The sequence below is a fragment of the Phalacrocorax aristotelis genome, chromosome 8 (genome assembly GCF_949628215.1).
Source record: "Phalacrocorax aristotelis chromosome 8, bGulAri2.1, whole genome shotgun sequence".
In the NCBI taxonomy this organism is placed as follows: domain Eukaryota; kingdom Metazoa; phylum Chordata; class Aves; order Suliformes; family Phalacrocoracidae; genus Phalacrocorax; species Phalacrocorax aristotelis.
In genome coordinates this window covers 45,988,915-46,008,933 of record NC_134283.1, presented here as the reverse complement: position 1 = coordinate 46,008,933, position 20,019 = coordinate 45,988,915, and the positions used below count along the sequence as shown (strand labels likewise).

General features: G+C 40.2%; 1 protein-coding gene across 2 annotated transcripts in view; it reads left to right on the top strand.

Annotated features, from left to right (window-relative positions):
- The window catches only part of LARS1 (leucyl-tRNA synthetase 1), a 34,122-nt gene that overhangs the window by 4,654 nt on the left and 9,449 nt on the right, over window positions 1-20,019 (top strand). For both annotated transcript variants that reach the window (XM_075103027.1, XM_075103026.1), the window contains exons 3-27: window positions 1,323-1,410; window positions 2,079-2,159; window positions 2,598-2,738; window positions 3,853-4,014; window positions 4,703-4,815; window positions 5,222-5,285; window positions 5,822-5,889; window positions 6,237-6,462; window positions 7,590-7,677; window positions 7,781-7,857; window positions 8,531-8,584; window positions 9,571-9,711; window positions 10,389-10,466; window positions 11,288-11,373; window positions 11,466-11,531; window positions 11,635-11,717; window positions 12,374-12,512; window positions 14,621-14,833; window positions 16,235-16,292; window positions 17,196-17,259; window positions 17,838-18,021; window positions 18,260-18,350; window positions 18,951-19,091; window positions 19,642-19,782; window positions 19,879-19,989. In XM_075103027.1, the coding sequence (XP_074959128.1) occupies window positions 1,360-1,410; window positions 2,079-2,159; window positions 2,598-2,738; window positions 3,853-4,014; window positions 4,703-4,815; window positions 5,222-5,285; window positions 5,822-5,889; window positions 6,237-6,462; window positions 7,590-7,677; window positions 7,781-7,857; window positions 8,531-8,584; window positions 9,571-9,711; window positions 10,389-10,466; window positions 11,288-11,373; window positions 11,466-11,531; window positions 11,635-11,717; window positions 12,374-12,512; window positions 14,621-14,833; window positions 16,235-16,292; window positions 17,196-17,259; window positions 17,838-18,021; window positions 18,260-18,350; window positions 18,951-19,091; window positions 19,642-19,782; window positions 19,879-19,989 (2,721 nt within the window). In that variant the 5' untranslated portion in view covers window positions 1,323-1,359. The remainder of the gene's footprint in view (window positions 1-1,322; window positions 1,411-2,078; window positions 2,160-2,597; window positions 2,739-3,852; window positions 4,015-4,702; window positions 4,816-5,221; window positions 5,286-5,821; window positions 5,890-6,236; window positions 6,463-7,589; window positions 7,678-7,780; window positions 7,858-8,530; window positions 8,585-9,570; window positions 9,712-10,388; window positions 10,467-11,287; window positions 11,374-11,465; window positions 11,532-11,634; window positions 11,718-12,373; window positions 12,513-14,620; window positions 14,834-16,234; window positions 16,293-17,195; window positions 17,260-17,837; window positions 18,022-18,259; window positions 18,351-18,950; window positions 19,092-19,641; window positions 19,783-19,878; window positions 19,990-20,019) is intronic.

The window sequence follows — 20,019 nt, the reverse complement described above, 5'->3', positions numbered from 1 at the left end:
TTTGTAAATGGCAGGTCAAATGAGGCACCTCCCCTGGTAGGCTCACCCACTTTGGTTCTTCTACAATAGCAGGCACGCATAGCGCTCGTTTGGACTCTGTTTGCTTTCCGCATGGCAGATACAGTCTGCTCCTAGTGCCTGAGCAGCTGCCAAGCTTTATTGTTATGTTCCATCCTTGCTGTCATGACGGAGTTCCCTGGTGCTAGGTGTGGTGCTGCTTGTGTGAACCGATGGGGGACAGCTTCTGAGCTGCCTTGGTCGCTGCTCGCTCAGGTTTGTGAGGGTGGCAGCATGAGGTGAGCTGCATTCCCGGCCGCTGGGGAAGGGATGGAGCAGAGCTGCTGGGCGGAAGGGTTTCAGGGGCGACGGCAGCGTACTGCGGAATGGCGGAAGACCATTTAGGTCTTGGTTTTATTTCTGCCCCGGAGTAACCCTCAGCAACTCATTTAAAACAGCACCTCTGGAAATAGCATGCTGGGGAGCACAATTCCTCTCGGATCAATAGGATTCATGCTCTTTATGGCGTAAGGGAGGCTTCCTTGCGGAATGGCATTAGTTGTTTGGGTAGGTCTCTGGGTGAAAAAGCTGTGGCCTTGGCAATATGAGGTTAATCATTTGTAATGTGGGAAAGTCAAACTAAACCACCATGATAAGTAAAGTGAGGTAACAGGTGTCAGCTTCTTAAACTGTAATGTTTTGCAAGCAAACAAATGGTTTGGCCTTTATTTGTACGTGTTTATACCTCAGCGGTAGTGTCTGAAGGGCAAAGACAAGGTGTGAAGAAGGGGTAGAGTGCAAAGGTGGAGGCAGAAATTTACAGTGGCCTAAAGATATTGAAATCACCTTAGTTGCTTTGAGAGGTCAGGTTACAACAATATAATATATATTCAAATCACTGTGCAACCACATACCTGTGAAATGAGTAATAATTTACAGTGTGCCGCCAGAAAGCCTGAACTCGGACAGTGGGAGATTAAATAAATGTCTTTAAGCCTTTGCAGTAATTAATGTACAGAAGCAGGATTAGAGTTTGTTACCTTTGGGAAGATGGTATATCTGTTTCAAAGCTTCTCTGTGATGTCAGTCCTGTGTGGGCTTTTCTTTTGCTTTTTTAAATTTATTTTTTAAAGATGATAAAACCTGTTAGTATATCAGTTCTTTAAAATCAAAGACTCATGTTACTGGCAGGAAAAATATTATTTTAGTGTCACTGTGGGCTGTTAATAACTGAACACGTATCAGTTAACTGTTTTACTTGTGCATCTTCTGATGGCCATTTTAAAAGCTAATTACGTGTTTTAATTCTCTGAATTTCTTCTCAGCAAAGGAAAGTACTTCGTTACATTTCCTTACCCCTACATGAATGGCCGCCTTCACCTGGGACACACGTTTTCTTTATCTAAATGTGAGGTAAAAATTTTCCCTTGCTAACACCTTTAAGTACTACTCTGGAACACAGGCTGATTTTGTAGTTAAATTCTGAGCTATCAGAACGCCTTGTTAATTACTTTATAGATTCAGTAATAACTTATTCAAATGTTCCTTTTTTTCCCATGTTTTCAGTGGAAATACTGCTGATTGAAGAGAACTGCCACTGATTGCTTTTTTTAATTCTAGAAGACTTAGGCTCCAGGAGTTTTCTCTGTTCATTCTTTCAGATTTGCCGAGACTTTTAGGAGGTGCTGCTGCTTACCTTTTGTCTAGCTGCTAAATGGTGCAAACGTCACAAGGGATCTTACTCTTGTTTGTGAATCCTGCAATCTATTACCTGTGTATTAACAGGTTCTAGGTACTAGCGGATAGGATTCCTCAAAATCAATCTCTTCTTTCCAGTCATTTTTCTCTAGTCAAAATCAGCCCCCTGAAAATTAGGAAAGCTTGTACTTACGCAGCCAGGCAGTGGCAGACCTCATAAGAAAATTTAGTTTCACCTTCTTTTCCTTTAATTAGATGCCGTTGACTGTCTTTGTCTATCTTTTAGTAGTTTGATTTTAAATTGCGCTTATTTTTTGAGAAGGCTCCTAATATAGCTTTATGCCATTCTTGTTTCATCTGGTCCATTTTTCCATTTGATGTAGTTCGCAATTGGGTATCAGAGGCTAAAGGGAAAGAACTGCTTGTTTCCATTTGGTCTACACTGCACTGGGATGCCTATAAAGGTAAGATGGTCTGAGTTACTGAGAGCTTTTTCTAATGTTTCTTATACTTAAGGCTACTTAGAGCATTGCTTGCTGTCCATCTAGAATATCATGTTAATTAAAAATTCATCAAAATAATGTGATTTGGAACCTGAATTTGTAGTAAAGATGTGTTGTGCTTGAACTATACATCATGACCCTCTAGAAAGTAAAATGCTTTAAAATTTTCTATAGTGCCTTTTCATTTCCAACAAAATCCTCGCTGTAAAACTCTTCCTGCTGTGGCAGGCGTTCTTGAAGTTGCAAGGTCTAGAAGTTAATGCAACATTCAGAAAAAGTTCAAAGCGTTGTAGTGAGACGCAAAGTGTTACCAGTTTGCAGTTATCAGAGCACTCCTGGGCTATGACTGGAGCAGTTGCCACAGAACAGCGCTGATAGACTGCCAATAACTCTATTTAGGCTTGTGCAGATAAGCTAAAAAGAGAAATGGAATTATATGGCTGCCCACCTGAATTTCCTGATGAGGAGGAAGAAGAGGAAGAGAACTCTGCTAAAAAAGAAGAAGAAATTGTCATCAAAGACAAAGCAAAAGGCAAAAAGGTAAACTCTGAACAAAAGCTGTGTGGACTGGTAGCTGTGCTCTCAAAGCTTCAAACTATGTGTTGTGGGTTCTTCCTCTTTCACACTCCTCAGAGAAACCTGTGACACAAACATTCAGATTGTTTTTTCCAAGTTAGCTGGGTACTTTTAAGGTAGACTTGGGGAAAAAATGCATCAGTTGCATGGTTCCAGAGATAGCATTTTAATGCATGAAATCTTAATGGCAAGCTGGTGCACTGTTTCATAGTTTCCTTAGAAAAATGAGATTACCCAGAGTAATACTCTGTGGTTGTGCTGTTTTGGTTTGGTTCCCAACGCCACACCCCCTTCACAAACAAGCTGGGGGAAATAACCCCGCTTTCAAAGCAGTAGGGGATATATATACTTAATATTCTCATTATTCTCTTGTAAATTGGTATCTAGCCTAATCTGGCTAGATATGCCAAGTAAAGTCATCTAAACTATTTTGGCTTCTCAGGTATTTAAATAAGATTTATGGTTTTGGGAATATCACAAAGCAAGGGAAGGAATCAAGTCTAGGAAAAACCTAGAGATGTGTTTATGTATGCTGGAAGCATTAGATTTGGGATTCTGCCTGCTCTACATCGACAGAAGATGTGGTCTTGCCTACTCTTGCAGGTAGTAAGTTGCTGCTGGGTGGAGGCATAGGGTATTTGAAGGACAATAGGTGGAAAAAGTAATACGAGTAAAGTAACAGCAGAAAAGGTGTTTGATACAAGGATGCAGTGCAGGACTGCTGCAACTTTTCACAGTAAACACACCCATTTGTTTGACCAGGACCTCAGAGAACGGGTCGTTTCTTGCCAGTTTTTCGTGGCACACCCGTCCTGCAGACCTGTCGGATGTAAGCATGGAACAGTTGGAAAGAGGGTGTTAATGTAGGTACGGCTGAATGCAAGCTAGGAAATAGCGTAGGTCAGAAACTCTAATGATTAATCTTCAGTGCTAGAGAAAGGATAGTAGAATATTTGTATTAATTTGTATATCTGGAAGCAGAAACCATAAAATTAATAGAGAAAAATGGCCTGGAGCATATAACGCTTTTGTGAATACAAGACCGTGCAGTTTTTCCTAATCACAGTTGTCCTTTCAGAGTAAGGCTGCTGCCAAGACTGGCTCTTCCAAATACCAGTGGGGAATCATGAAGTCTTTGGGTCTTTCTGATGAAGAAGTAGTTAGTTTTTCTGAAGCTGAGCATTGGCTGGATTATTTCCCTCCCCTTGCTGTCCAGGATCTGAAAAGCATGGGATTGAAGGTAACTGTATGAGAACTGAAATTCAGTTATGCCAGCAGCTGCACTTGTGTTGTCATTATGTTTATAAATATGCTGCTTCTCCTCTGAGAGATTTTCTGCATAATACCAGCATTATGCTAGAAATGTTTCTGGTATTTTTTTGAATTATTCATTTAACCTTTTAATAGTCTTGGGTGATAATTAAGGGCTTTCTTATTTAGAGCTTATGTTCTGTGCAATGACCACAACTGGAAACAAGGATCGAATAAAGGAATTATGACTTTCACTTCTTGCTTCTGTATTAGGTAACTGTTCTGTAGTCAGTACTGACAGTAGTTTTAGAAAGAGGAATGATGCGGTAGTAAAGATACTTGTCCTGCTGACAACAGGTTTTTAAAAACAAAGACATGTAGGGGCTCTGAAAGAAGGTGGTGCTGAAATTTAGCTGGAGCAATTGGTTAAAGCTACTACAAAATCTCTAAAACTCACAGTCAGCAGACAGGGTCTTTGACATCTCAGCTCTGAAAGACCATGCACATACAGACGGCATAGTTATGTTTTTAAGTGTGTGCCCTCTGTGTGATATGTACTTGCATTAACTTTTTAGAGAGAAACTTCTTTTTATTTTTAAAATGATAGTTTTCCTGTTGTGAGGTTCCTTGAATTTCTTTACTGTGTTTACTGACTGGAGACTCTTCTGCATTTCCAGGTGGATTGGAGGCGTTCTTTCATTACTACAGATGTTAATCCTTATTACGATTCCTTTGTACGATGGCAATTTCTTACCTTAAAGGAAAGAAATAAGATCAAGTTTGGGAAACGGTAAGCCTACCACTCAACTCCGAGTTTATTGTGAATGTGGATAAGCTCAGCTTTACCAAAGATGGAGCCCTGTGACACATCTCTAGAACATGCTTATAACTCATGTAAAACGAAAATCCTTTCATTTCAAATGCTCTGCTAGACGCAGTAGTGTATTGATTGTGCTAGCAAAGTGTGTGCGAGTGTGATCCTGTTTCAGTTTTTCCATGGGTAACAACTCAAAGCAAAATAGGGACAGTAGGGAAAGCTCTTGGAAAAACTGAACGTTGAAACTGGTGGAAACAGATTTAACACAAAACTTGAAAATACCATTCAGAGGTCTCTTTTCCATAAATATCTCTCCTCGCCCCGCCTTGGTATACGCATTATTGCATTTGCTACTAAATGAAACTACACCTTTTTCTAGATACACAATTTATTCTCCAAAAGACGGACAGCCTTGCATGGATCATGACAGGCAAACAGGAGAGGTAATGTTTTTAAGTGACATTTTTGTGCATTGCTTATGATCTTAAATACTGAATGGAAAAATAAATTGTATCTTGGAGCGAAATGTATTTTTTACATACAGAGTTATCAGTTCTCAGTTGTCAGTACATGAGATAATTGATTGAACTCCTCTGCTGAGCGTATTTGTCTTGAACTATGGATAGTTTTTTCCATTCTAGCTGTTTTCTGTGATTATTTGGCAATTTGTGCCAGCAGCATCACTATATTGTATCATTATCTATCTGTTGAAACAAAACAAATAAGCTGTTATTAACTTATATGTTTCTGAGATAGGGGCTGTGATGAGTGAATTTTTGGATGGAGGCATAAAGTATAACCTCTTTCTCCAGTCTGCATTTTAGCAAACGGCATTTGTATTAATGGAAATATGATTTACTTTGAAGAAACCATCAGTGCCTTAAATAGTGTTTAGGTTACGTTACTACAGAACAGGATTTATTTTCTTTGCTGTTTGAGTCAATGTCATATATTGATTGCTGCATTATGTGAATTGTAGGGTGTCGGGCCTCAAGAATATACACTAATAAAAATGAAGGTGTTAGATCCATATCCCGCAAAATTAAGGTAGGTCTTGAATTCGAAATGGCAAATAGGTTCTATCTCTGGCCAGAAGTGACCATGAAATTAGGCAGCCTGTTCTGCCTAATTCAGAATATAATTTCACCCTGTTATTTCTGTCACTTCAAAGTCGTGGCCTCTGTTTTGAGCTGCTACATTCACTGGTCTGTGGAACTCAAATTTGAGTTAAAAAAAAGAAAAGAAAAGAAAAAAAAACCACAAAGAGCTTAAAGACTCACTTTGATCCCTTAGGAAATGTTACTTAAAAGTTCATAGTAGCTTAAAACCATGTTCTGTATTGCCCTGAATGTTCTCATTTTGGTGACTTACAAAATGCTTTTTCCCCCCAACAGTGGCCTAAGAGGAAAAAATATCTTCTTGGTGGCTGCTACGCTCAGACCAGAGACTATGTTTGGACAGACTAACTGCTGGGTTCGCCCAGATATGAAGTACATCGGCTTTGAAACTATGAATGGGGACATTTTCATCTGTACCCAGAGAGCTGCCAGGAACATGTCCTACCAGGGCTTTACAAAAGATAACGGAGTCGTACCTGTTGTCAAGGAGCTGATGGGAGAAGTAAGCATCTTGCAGGTCATGCTTACCTATTCTTGTGAAGCTTGTGCTTACAAAGGTGGTGGTAGAATTATGCTTACAAAGAAAACATAGGAACTGTTAAAAAAAATAGGAATGTTTAGTGACTGGGAAAGCAAGAGGAAGACAGCTTCCTTGGCAGCCAAACTACCACTGCTTCTGGGAGACTAACCTGATGCACTTCCCTGTGGACAAACGCATTACTGTTGCCTTAGCGTTGCTTGATGAATGAAGGGTTTTAAGTAGCACTTCTCTGCACGCTGGGAAGAGTGATGACGTCTCTACAAGGAATGGAAAGGGACGGAAAAAGTAACAGCTAGAAAGGGTTATGTGAAAAAGGCTTTTTGTTGATGCTAAAATTTCCAACACGTCTTTGTGAATGAAACTTTCATAGTTTGGTAGCTGAATGTTACTGGTTTTGATGTTTACTGTCCTTAACTTCTGTGCTTTGAATAGGTGTAGCTAGTGGCATTTGTTCATCCCAATACAAAGTACCTTCATGCTGTTTACATCACTCGATCTCTGTTCACTAAAATTTGTCGCTGTCTTTCTTGATCCTGATTTGAAGGATGAAGTAGAAAATACAGGGTTTTTTCTTTGTTAGTAGACATGATGTGGATTCAAGCGAATTAGAGCAGTAGAAGACAACTGCAGCATCTAGACTGCCTCCCGTCAGTACATAAACGGTCTTGACAATAAGCTTTTCCTGCCTTTGTTTAACGTAGCTTTGGACACGGGCTTCCCAGTTCAGTCCTGTCTTGATGCTGATGCGCTTCAGATATGTGGAGGCAACCTTTTCTCCTACTGTTCTTCCAACTTTACACTTTCCGTAGTTCTGCTTTCTCTGAATTACTTTGTCTATATCATCTGGTATTTGACTTCTCTGCCAGTAAATAGTCCATATACTATCTCAGATGGTACACACATGCTTTTCATATGTACTTCCTCCTTCTCTCTCTCTCTCTTTCTCTCTCTCTCTCTCTCTCTAAAAGACTAATTTATTTGTGATGTAAGGAATGCCAGCAAATTTAAGGAATATCAGCCAGGAGAGCTTACTCAGCTAGGCTAAAAAAGTGCTCTTTATTATGATGATGTTCCTTTGTCCTGCATAGGAGATTCTTGGCGCTGCACTTTCTGCACCTCTCACCACCTATAAAGTTATATATGCTCTTCCCATGCTCACGATCAAGGAAGATAAAGGTAACTTTAGAGCAGCATCTTTCCAAAGCCTGTTTGATGCACACTGTGCATTTGGTACATGTTGATTAATCTTTTTATCTGTTGTATCTCTTCCTTTGTCAAGGAACTGGAGTGGTGACAAGTGTTCCCTCTGACTCTCCAGATGACATTGCAGCCCTGAGAGATTTGAAAAAAAAACAGGTCAGTCAGAAACCGAAGCGATTCAGTTAACAGTTTCCTTTCCATAGAGTGGAGGGTCAAAAGTGGATATCCAGTGGGTAAAATGAAACTCCCTTTAACTGGAGTTTTGCTATCTCTAACTTGAAATCAAACTAGTTAAAAATAATTGAAGTTAAAACCAGCTGGGCTGGGACAGATGTTTATTCTCAGGCTTCAAGAAGAGTTTTGGACGATATCATGTAGCTTGTGCTATGTGTTAAGGTATAGAAGAGTACCAGTGAAATTGAAATAAATTCCTGTTGTGGAAATGACTTCCAGAGATGAGATTAAGAGCCCTGTTTGAATTTCAAATGAGACTTAAAGTAGTTGTTGCTATTACAGCTTCAAGAGTACATCAGTGTCTGAACAGCTATCCCTGGCTATTGAATTTTTGTCCTACTTGTTTTCAGGACAGAGTGATAGTATTTTTTCCCCTCTTAAAAATGTAGACAATTATGACAAAGAATCACCTGGAAATGAGACAGGCATTAAACGCAGGTGTGAGAAATAGTGAGAAAGCAGGGAAGTGGTTTTGTGTGCTTTATAATAAAATGTTATGTTTGAGAAAGACCCTATGAATGGATAAAACCCTTTAAATCTGGAAGATTTTTCTTCTAACCATATTGCATTTTTTTTTTATTTCTAACTTCCAAAGGCTTTGAGGGTGAAGTATGGCATCAAGGATGAAATGGTCCTGCCGTTTGAACCGGTAAGTGCACCCAAGTGTGTCCGTCTGCAGTACACATTACTTTGTATTCACTGAGAAATGTGCCAAGAACTGTGCCTGCTTTCCCCAGAATTTCTATTTAAAATCCTCCTCAGCTGAAAGAAATTAAAAGTTTAAAGTTTTCATGTTTTTCTATAGTTGTAGTATTTGGTCTGTTAAAGGTTGCAACCAGGGTTTGTTATTCTATGCTATACTTCAGAGTAAAGAGAAGTATTAATTTTTGTGGGAATTACTGTTTTGGAGAATGGATTGCATCGTTATACTGATAACCTGTTGGTTGGTTAAAACTGAGAGCCTTAATGGCCAGATTATTATTGTATCTGTTCTATGCAAAGAGCTGAAGTCCCTTACTATTAATGCAGACTCATGCATGTTTTCATCAGAAAACACGGGTTACAGGTAAAGCCATCCCAATATTCCACATTACCGTCGCTTCCGCACGCTAGCTTCAGTACTGGCACAGCTCAGTACTGGTGTCACGTCAGGCGATTCAACTGGGTTATGGCTTGTAGGAATAGATCAGGAGTCACACTGGGGACTGCTGGGAAGTTTTGATTTGATGAGTGGAATTGCACTAATACATTGTAATTCCTAAGTACCTTGATTAGTAATAGATGCTGCAAATTTACATGCAGAGTAACACAGTACAGTAGAAGTCTGACATAGCCCTAGCCCCTGCTTCTGCTGCCGTTAGGGTTTTTTGGTTAATACTGCCCTTGGCCAAGGTGTCACGCAGCGTGCTTTCAGGTAACTAGTAATGACTGCCTTTTTTCCCCTTCATAACCTCTGGTTCAGCCTCCCACGTCAGCCTAGGGACTGCAGGCCAAGCAAAATATACTTGTGTCTGTTTCGTTCAGTGCATCACTTCTAGTGAAGCTTGTGAAATCTGGGAAGCAAATCTCTGTGGAGATTTTAAGACACTGAGGTAATTTGAACAGAATATCTGACACTGTTTTGTTACTTTTCAGGTGCCCATCATTGAAATCCCAGGCTATGGCAACCTTTGTGCTCCATCAGTCTGTGATGAGCTCAAAATCCAGAGCCAGAATGACAGAGAGAAACTTGCTGAGGCCAAGGAGAGAGTGTACCTGAAAGGGTTTTATGAGGGAGTAAGTAATAAAAGATTTTGATAAGTGTTTTCTTGCTGAGTTTGATTAGGAGTAAAAAAAGTTGGTAAAGATCGAGAATAAATAAAAAAAATACTGCAAGAAAGAGATTTTTTTTTTGCTGTTTTCCTCAGACCACTTCTCATTTAGCCTTTTTCTGCAGTCAAGTTCTGCAGTTGGAGGAATTATGTAGAACTGAAGAAAGAGAATGAAGGAATGTAGGGCTGCAGACTGAGGCTTAACGTCTTGTTTCCTAGCAAGTGATCACGTTCTGGGGAGTTGATCAGTTTTGTTACAAGTATTGATTTGGAAGCTGATACGAGGAGAGCAATAGAGCAATGTGCTGGTGTGTGTTGTGGGTGGTTTTGTGTTTTTTTTTTTTTTCTTATCTCCTGTCTTTACTTGTGTAATGGCTTACTATGATGTATTCCTCAGCTGTTTTCTTGTAAGCTGGCAACAATTTTTATTTCTGACTAGCTGTGTCCAATTGCCTGTGTGCATGCTGACATGTATACAAACTCATTTTTGGTAAAGATGGCTGTTTAACGAAAAAAACCCCAACTGTATTCCTATTTTTTGTATGTCTAAGATGGCAGTAACTGCTACTTCATTATTGATCTCTTGCACCTATTTCTTGTTCATTAAAAAAAAAATCAACACCTGTGACCCATCTTTTACAGGTAATGCTGGTAGATGGATTCAAAGGACAAAAAGTTCAAGATGTCAAGAAACTTATTCAGAAGATGATGGTGGATAATGTATGTGGTAGTACGCACACAGCATCTTAAATCATCCATTTTGTCTTTTTCACAGTAGCCGAGTTGCTGAAGAAACCTCTCTGTCTCGGTTCTGCAGTCCTCTTAGTGGTGCTGTGCATAGCTACAGAGTATGAAATACTGTTAAAGGACCTTGTGTTCTTGAACTAAATGGGATGAATAACTTTAATTAGTGACCTCTTATTGCCTGCTTCATCCCATCACCTTGCCTAGGAGGTATTTTCGTGGTCTGATTTAATCTTTGATATAGTTGGGAAGATACTGAAAGTGTAAGATCTGACTTGTCAGTCTTTTTTTCAAGGCTGCCAGTAAAGGATATCTGTGACATGCAAACACCACATTTCTGGGGTTCATAATGCAGATAAGGAAGACTAGTAAATGAACAGTGATCGTGTCATCTCTCTAATAAGATTTTCCTGATGCAGACTGGAGGTGGGAGAGGCTTCAGTTATTTAGTCAATATTCCCTTGTTGTTGCAGCATTGTTATGTTCAGATTAGAAATAACACTTCATCCTGCATCAGAATACGTGGTTTGTGAAGGTAGAATTAAAGCTCATCATTGTAGGTTTCTTTACATTTCCCCCTTCCGTCTGTCCCCCGGGTGAATTCTGGGGCACAGGGAGAGCCTGGGTGGTGGTGAAAGCCGTGCAATAAATGCTGCAAAACAGATAAGAATGGAGAGGATGCTTTTTAGAAAGATGTGAGGATTCACAAAACTTTGCAACATCCTAAGAGCCGAAAGGGCAATAAAAGCGAAGATCTGAGCTAAGATCTTAGCTTTTATTGCCCTTTCAACTCTTAGGATGAAGCCATGATTTATATGGAACCTGAGAAACAAGTTATATCGAGGTCTGCTGATGAATGTGTCGTGGCCCTTTGTGACCAGTGGTAAGTGAAGCAAAGCTGTAGTTATAAAGGTACCGTCAAATTATATCCTGCTTGTGGATTGCTTTATTACAATAACCTTTTCCTGACTGTAGGTATTTAGATTATGGTGAAGTGAGCTGGAAGAAACAGGCATCAGAGTGCTTGAAACACCTAGAGACGTAAGTTATAAAAGCAGATGTAAAGGGGAGTGATCGTTTGCTGCCGCTGGTGGTGATCTGAGAGGGCTGAGAGGAGTAATTAATAATAGCTTATTTGTTACAGGTTTTGTGAAGAGACTAGGAGAAATTTTGAAGCTACTTTAGGTTGGCTACAAGAGCATGCCTGCTCTAGGACATACGGCTTAGGTAGGCAAAACACTCCTTTTCTCATTCAGTGCTTCATGAGGGTGGTACTCGTCGCTTCATTTGGAAGGCTTAAGGGCTATCTAGAATCCAAAATGGTGTAGGCAAGTGTAGAACAGACTTGTCCAGCTTACATCTTGACCCAGCATCCCAGAGAAGGCACACTTTCTTGAAAACCCATGTGGCCAGGGGTGATGTTATTTTTGCATTACTACAGTGATTCTGTGCGGCATCTCTAGCTTTTTGCCTGGGCCACTGATTTGGAAGGGACCTCAGAAGAAGGACCTAATACCATTTCTTGGGTGTCCTTAAATTCTGACTAGCCTTCATCTTTTGTAGCCTGTGACATGGGACAACTGTTATAACTGCATTATAATACATAGCAAACGATCATGAACTGAAATTTGTTTGACAGTTGTGTCAAGAAGCTGACTACAAAAACAGCAACTATTTTCTTAATAAAATTTTCAAATGCACAAGTTGAATTTTAATAAAAAGGATTCTTAAAATCATAAGCGTGAGTACTTGCATATATTTGTGTGTGTGTATACATCTATGTTGCACTGAAAGTCATAAAACGCTTTTGTGTGCTTGAGCATCATGCTTGTTAGTAGGGATGATGCTGACTGTATCTGATACCTGGCTTCCATCTCTTTGAGGTACCCGGTTACCTTGGGATGAGCAGTGGCTGATAGAGTCTCTCTCCGACTCAACTATCTACATGGCCTATTACACAGTGGCTCATCTGTTACAGGGAGGTAACCTGAGGGGCCAAGGAGAATCTCCTCTAGGCATTAGGTAAGGAGAGTGAATTGTTACGTTTTCTTGTTTAATTTAGTGTGCTTATCTCCTGAATTGTTCTTGGTAGAGGCTTGCCAAGCAGGCAGATTCTTTGCTTTTGTGTTTAAAAAGAATCATTATTAAAACTTAGCTAATTTACCGCAAATCCGCAGAAGGGAAATAAGGAAAGCGAAAGGAGTATGGTGGCCAGAGGGAGAGAGGAGGGGTGTCCCTGAAAGCAGAACCGTATGCAGAGTAAATCACCTTTTTTAATGCTTGTCTGACTTGCCTTGAAATGGTCCTTGCCAGGTGTTTTTGATTGTTCCCAGTGGCTGCTGAAGTGTCTCTGCTTATTGAGACTGCTTTGCAACTATAAAAATTTGTATGCTTCAGTGTACAAAGTGACAAGATTAGCACTTAGTTTTTGTCACTGTATTAAAAGTTGGTAACTCTCTTAGAAGCTTAGAATCACCTTTTATCCACAACTCGTGTGTGGAAACCTTCAAAGTAAGAGGGAGAAGGCATTTGTACCGAAACACCTCCCAGGATTGCTCTGTGACCTCGTGGTTGGGGTGGTTGTGAGCTTTCAGTGACAGAGATCGGAAAGCTGAGGTAGTACAGCTCACCTGGAATTGAAAAAACCACTTCCAATCTTGCCTTGAATCTTATGCTCTAATTCTGCATGTTTTATGAACTATTTTCTGGAGTCGTTAACACATTGGATCTTGAACATACCTTATTCAATGCTATGACTAATCCGAAAACCATTTCCAAAGTGAAGATTCTTACAAACAGAAATAGTTCTGAGAGACTTGGCAAGGTTTTAGTTCTGGCTCAAGCCCCTCTAATTACAGAGAGGCTACCTACATCCTAGTCATGTATGGAAACAAACTTTGAAGTGAGCATTCTGAGCACTGATTTATGGATTTGATGTAATTAGGTATATACAATTAGAGTGTACTCTTAGGCGAGTAGGTAACATTTTATAGCATTAGCAAACACCTTCTACTAAGGCTTACTCTGTGGGGTAAAGTAAAAGGGCATTTATGGCACATTATGTCAGTCACCATTCAGTTACAGGGATCTTTGGCACCAAACGTAGAAGCTAAGTCACAGTGCACAACAGTAATTTAAAGAACGATAACTACCAGCTCTAAACCAGCAAACGGGTGCGTGTAAGGCCTTACACTGGTGGTATCGACTGTTGTTTGAACTAGCTGTTTAATATGTACTGGAGGTACTTCGGATCCAGAATGCTTCTCCTCTCTGCATAATACAGGCCAAAGCACCTTAGTAGATGTTAACAAATATTAAACTTTGATTTGAAATTATTTAATTTGAAATGTGTGCAGGTAGTATGTGGGGGACTCCAGAGGAATTCTAAGCAGCTAGGAATAAAAGTCTGTGTAGAAGCAAGAAGGTTTGGTGTTTTTTTTAATGCAGGCCAGTGGCTGCAGAACTGTGGGTCTAAGGTGCATCTCATCAGTGTTTCCATTCAAAATTGTGGATTCAACCTCTAGTAATTGGTGAAATGTGTCTTATAGTAAGTGTTCATTTTAAATGGATTAATTCCATTCAAAGTGGGGAAAGACCACTAATTTTTCCATGTAGGAGGTGACCTTGAATTGTACAGCAGTTCTCTTGTACTCCTGCTCTTTTACTTCCATGGGAGCCAGAAGGAAGGGGTATATGACCCAGTGCAAGGGAGGGCAGGGAAATTCAGGTACTAGTAATAGGTTTTCAGTATTCAGTTAAGGTCACGAGTGGTGCTGGGGGTGGTGGCATTTGGAAAATAAATAATGAGGTTTCCAGGACATTCAAGATTATGCTTTAATTATTAATTAATTTTTCTTTATGGGAATCCTCGTGCTTTACTGGGAAATATCAAAGGCGTTTCAAGCAGGGCATGGCTTGAGCAGTTCTGAGTTCTGGTTTTGCTTCTGATGTTGAACTCACTCATCTGATCTCAGACGAAGTACCCGTATACTCTTTGTCCGTGTTTGCTCTGCTTACCAGCTGGAGTTTGTTGTAAGAATGAATCAACAGTTTTAAGCGGTCTTATTAAAAATGCTGTGGAGTGTAAGGAACTTTTACTGCCATCTCAGTATGGGACTAATTCTGTGCAGGGCACATCAAATGAGCAAGGAAGTCTGGGATTACATCTTCTTCAAGGAAGCTCCACTTCCTAACACAGAGATTCCAAAAGAAAAGTTGGACAAGCTAAAGGAGGAGTTTGAATTTTGGTATCCTGTGGATCTCAGAGTTTCTGGCAAAGATCTTGTTCCAAATCATCTGTCGTACTACCTCTATAATCATGTGGCTATGTGGTCAGATCAAAGGTAAGTTTAGTGATAATGCAAAACAGGTGTGCAGGAGATAAAGCTGGAGAGTTGTAGTTCTGCTAATGCTAATTGCTAATGGCCTTTTTGGACTGTACAACATTCAGAATTAGGTTGAAAATGTATTCTTTCATCCTGCAGCTTTGTTACAGAAGTTATTGACATTGAAGGCATTTTACCATTATTTCCCCTGTTTTTCCTAGAATCCTTTAAAGGTTTTAAGATGCAAGTTTATTACAATTCTAAAACATTGTTTAAAGCTGATCTGAAATCTGACTGCATACTATGACGTCTAGTTAACTTGCTGAAATCCTGTTCGCTCTAAACACTGGAATTCTAGCATATAGGATAATCGCCTCAGCAGTTTCAGTCAGCTCTAGAGAAAACCTAAGGATTTATATGTCCTAACGAAACAGTACCGTTGGCTTGGTACTTCTTTAAGAAGATATGTGTGAAAACATTGAAACAGCATTGGTGTGTCTTCAGGGTTTTTTCCTCCTTTGGGACTGGAGACGATACTAAGTAGCAGTATCTAGAGCTAAACCCAAATGCAGCCGATGTTGGAATTATGGTGTTTGCTGTTTTCAATTTGTTTTAGCTGTCTATGGAGGCATGAAATGCTCAGTTAGGTCGTCATGTGAGACAGCAAATGCGTAAAAGTGAAGAATGAATTTTAACCTTATCTTTCATTGGCCTGCTTTATGAAAGTCAAATGTCTTCTGTAAATATCTCCTCCTATGTATTTTCCAGTATGAAATTGTATTCCCACAGTGGGATTGTAATTAACTGTATTATCATCAAGTTTTCTTAATTATTTCTTGAGGATCATTAAAACAGTATATACATATTCCCGTAGAGTATGTAGTAGGGGTTGAGAATCTTTGGTCGCATGGTGCTTTTAGAAAGATGTAGTTCTGTGCCTTAAGATACTGTGTTTGCGTTCCCTTGAACCTCTGCTTTCGAGTTGTATAAAACTGTGTACAGGAAAAGCTGTTTTCTCATGTATAGTAGAGATGGTCATGGAGAATTCGATACCTGCTTCCTCCGTTGGCAGAGGTCTGTGGGACTTAGCTCTGCCAAGTGCCGTCGGGCAATGCCTATCACTGGCCTTTAAATTAAATGTCACAGAATAGGAGGAGGTGGGTAAATGAAGTGCAATTGTAGGTGCAATGCTCCCTGCCTTGCATTGCAGCAATGATAATCCCTAACCCTTATACTGGAGTTCTTCCCATCTTCAAAGACACTCCTTAATTTTTTTTAGGCACACCCTAGGTATTTTTTTGGAGATTCCACTTAAGGTGCGCATTCCAATCTGGAACGTGAAATGTTTGGTCTTTTTTTTTTTTTTTAAGAGAAAACATATTTACTTTACCAAATGCTTTGTGTCTTGTCTTCAATCAGAGAGAAATGGCCGGTAGCTGTGAGAGCAAATGGACACCTTCTTCTCAATTCTGAAAAGGTATAGTGAGGTTTCATGTATGAGATGGCTTTTGTGGTTGTCAAAATAGACTCTTGCCAGCCAGACTGGAAAAATCCTTCTTAGAATTTAAGAGGAGGAAACAGTGAACATTCCAGTTCCTCATTGGTGCCTTCCAGGTCGTCATTCATCAGAGGTAAAGACCTGCCTTTCCTCCAATTCTGTCTAATGCTTTTCTTAAGTTAGCTGTTGTATAGCTTCACCAGTTTAGTTCAAATTTCAGTGCATTTCTGTTAAGGTAATATAGAATGTAGAAGGATATTTTTTGACTAAATTTTAGCTTTGTTAAGCATTGGAGTAGGTGCAGTGAGAGGAAAAAGTTTGTGCTAATGACTTGCTAATGTATGCAAGTTCTGAAATCAACTTTAATTGAATTTAAAAGTACCTGAGCCTAGGAACTGGGCCTTGGAGGCTGCCCGATATGAAGCAAAAGACCCCACCAGAGTCCTTCTTGAAAACTCAGTGCAGGATGGGCTGAGAATGCCAATTTTGAAGCAGTATTTAAGTTTAATTTAGGTAGCTTCTAGAATTAAATTTTGGTACTAGTTTGTCCCATTTTTTTAAAGCCTGACGAAGTCTGGGGTGGAACCTGAGTGATGCAGAGAGCAGCTGCCATTTCCCTGCAGCTGTGGTGTATATGGACCTTCGCAGTAACTACTTGTGCGAGTCTCAAGACAAGCTCAACATTCAGGGGTTAAGTGAGTGCTTGCAGAGTTTAGTCTGCTCTCACTGCGAGACCTAGTTCAGATGTACCAAACTGCTTTTGCTATGATTCATGAGAAAATACTTTCTCAATAGTTTGCCCAAACCCTTGTTGCATCTGTCTTGCTTATCCAACAACAAAATGGATGTGTGAGAAAACAAAGACTCTTCTATTTCTTTTAGATGTCTAAATCTACAGGCAACTTTCTTACCCTAACTCAAGCTGTTGACAAGTTTTCTGCAGATGGTATGTTCTGACCTGTATCTGGTTTTCAGTTATGCCAAAATGACTAAAATTAGTGACTCTCAAAGGAGCAGTGGGTTTATTGGAGTAATGAATTGCAATCAATCTACCGTTTACCACCTGTTCCTGTTTGAAAAGCCGAACTCTTTAGGAAACTGGGATGTGTTAGCACAATGCCTGTTTCTGGTGTTGAGACCTCTTAGAGGGTGCCTGTTTCATTCTTCCACATTCACTTAAGAGATCAAAACATAGGACGCTTCGTGTTGATGCACACCGTGTGTATACATGTGTGCCCTTGTTCCTTCTTGCATGCTCTTGTTTTATGGACAGTGGTTGTACTAGTCTGGTTCTCGGTGTCTCTCTGGTTTCCTTCCTAGGGAGGGCAGGGTACCTCTTCTGGGCAAAGTGCGTCCTTTGAGATATCTCTCTCTAGCTGGCCCGGCAGTTTGTAAATGCACTTTACATTTTATCAACTCGTAATGAAAAGTTAGTTGTAATTAATTTTGAGTCCCATGCCTCCTGCATCTGTATCTACCCGCTAATTGCATGCCAGCCATGTTAGCTGATCCAGTTTCTTTCAGGCATGCGATTAGCCTTGGCTGATGCTGGAGACACTGTTGAAGATGCCAACTTTGTGGAAGCCATGGCGGATGCTGGTATTCTTCGTCTCTACACGTGGGTGGAGTGGGTAAAGGAGATGATTGCAAACAGAGACAGTCTAAGAAGCGGTCCTGCCAACACCTTCAACGACAGAGTCTTCGCCAGGTACTGTACAAAGGCTAATAATACAGTTTGGTCCATTTTTTCTTCCTGCAAGGAGCATCTCTGTAGGTTTGTTTTTTTTTCTACAAATTAATTCCATAAAAAAACCCACATTACAGAACAGATTACGTGATTGTGCTGCACTGGTGGCATTGATAGTGTTATTTTACACAGTGTTGCCATTATGTGGGGTAGACTGTGCAATATTGATGTTTTCACTTCGCTTCCCTTCCCTCCCTAGTGAAATGAGTGCAGGCATAATGAAGACAGACCAAAATTATGAGAAGATGATGTTCAAGGAAGCTCTGAAAACTGGCTTCTTTGAATTTCAGGTAATGTGAGCAAAAAGCTGCTTAAAAAAGCCACTATTAAAAAAAAGTGTTTCCTTTCTTTAGCTCCTTTGTAATAAGGAACTCTTCATAAGAAATCCAGATAATTTAGCAACAAAATTGTTTGGAAGCAGTGCGCTTTTTGATATATTCAATAAACCGTGTCTCCAGAGTGTCTGCTGAACCATGCCACCTAACGAATTACAGAGACTCCTTTATGTGGCTCCTTTATGATATTCAGGAATATGATTAAGCAGGCTGAATTATACGTATAATGATCATATTCATTGCGTTTTTCTTGGTACCTATCAGTGTCTTCATGCAAGCTATTCGGGGTGATAGTACCTGATACACAGTTGTGGATATTTTTGTCTGTCTGTGCCATAAACACTTTTAAAAGAATGCAAAAGTCAAATGGCCAACTGACAGATTCACAGTCAGGTTCTTCAGGAAAATACAGTTCTTGTAATAATCCATTTTTGAGTTCTAAGCTGCTTACGTTTTAAAGGCATATTAGAGCAAAGAATTGCGTGTGTTTTCTTCTAAGTGTTTCTCCATGGCAGCTGGAGTGTGTTAATGGTGGCTGCGCTGGCTGTGTTGCAGGCAGCGAAAGATAAATACCGCGAGCTGGCGATAGAAGGAATGCACAGAGAGTTGGTGTTCCATTTCATCGAAGTTCAGACTCTGCTGTTGGCTCCTATCTGTCCCCACTTGTGTGAGCACATCTGGTCACTGCTGGGAAAGGTACTAATGTTCCAGTTCTGTCATTTGGTTCAGATCTAAGCTGTTGCTGATGTTTAAGGCTCGTATCAGGCTTATGGATGTCTTCTATGTGCAAGAAGAAGAAACATGTCTTACAATATGAAGAGCTGTGATAGCTTATTGTCCATAGGACAGTGAACATCAGCGTTAGCCTGTTACCGTGGTGATACACGCAACTTTAATACAAGTCACTTCAGTTGTCTGCTCAAAAAGAGGTGATCTAAAGTTAACCCAAATAATGCAATATTCCTACATTTATGCATGACACTTTTGGTTTGGGTTTTTAAGCGCCCTGTGATTGTAAATGAAATTATGTAGCTATATGGCAGGTGTACTTGTATAGTCCTTAACACACTTGCAAATAAATGCTTGGTGGCTGTATACTTCCTTTACAACCTAGTTATAGCTGGGTGCTTGCTGAGGTTCAAACTGTCTAAACTCCAGTGTCCGGTCACACTATAATGGCTTGAAAAACCACCATATCCTGATGCATTTTCATCTCGGTGCATGTCACTTCTTCCCTTCCTCAAAGCCTGATTCCATCATGAGAGCCTCATGGCCGACAGCAGGTCCCGTGGATGAGGTGTTAATTCGCTCCTCTCAGTACCTCATGGAAGCGGCTCACGACCTCCGACTCCGTCTCAAGAGCTACATGGCACCTGTGAAAGGAAAGGTGAAGTGCACCGGGTCATCTTTCTGGGGGTGTGTAATTGATAATTCTGTATTGCCTCAGGACTCCTTCCTAATTTTTTTTGCATTGTTTCCTTAGAAAAGTACTAAAGAACCTTCCCAGAAGCCTTCTCACTGTACCATCTACGTGGCAAAGAACTACCCGCCGTGGCAGCACACCACCTTATCAGTTCTTCGCAAGCACTATCAGGTGGTCACCCTTTCATGTTTCTTTGGGCTG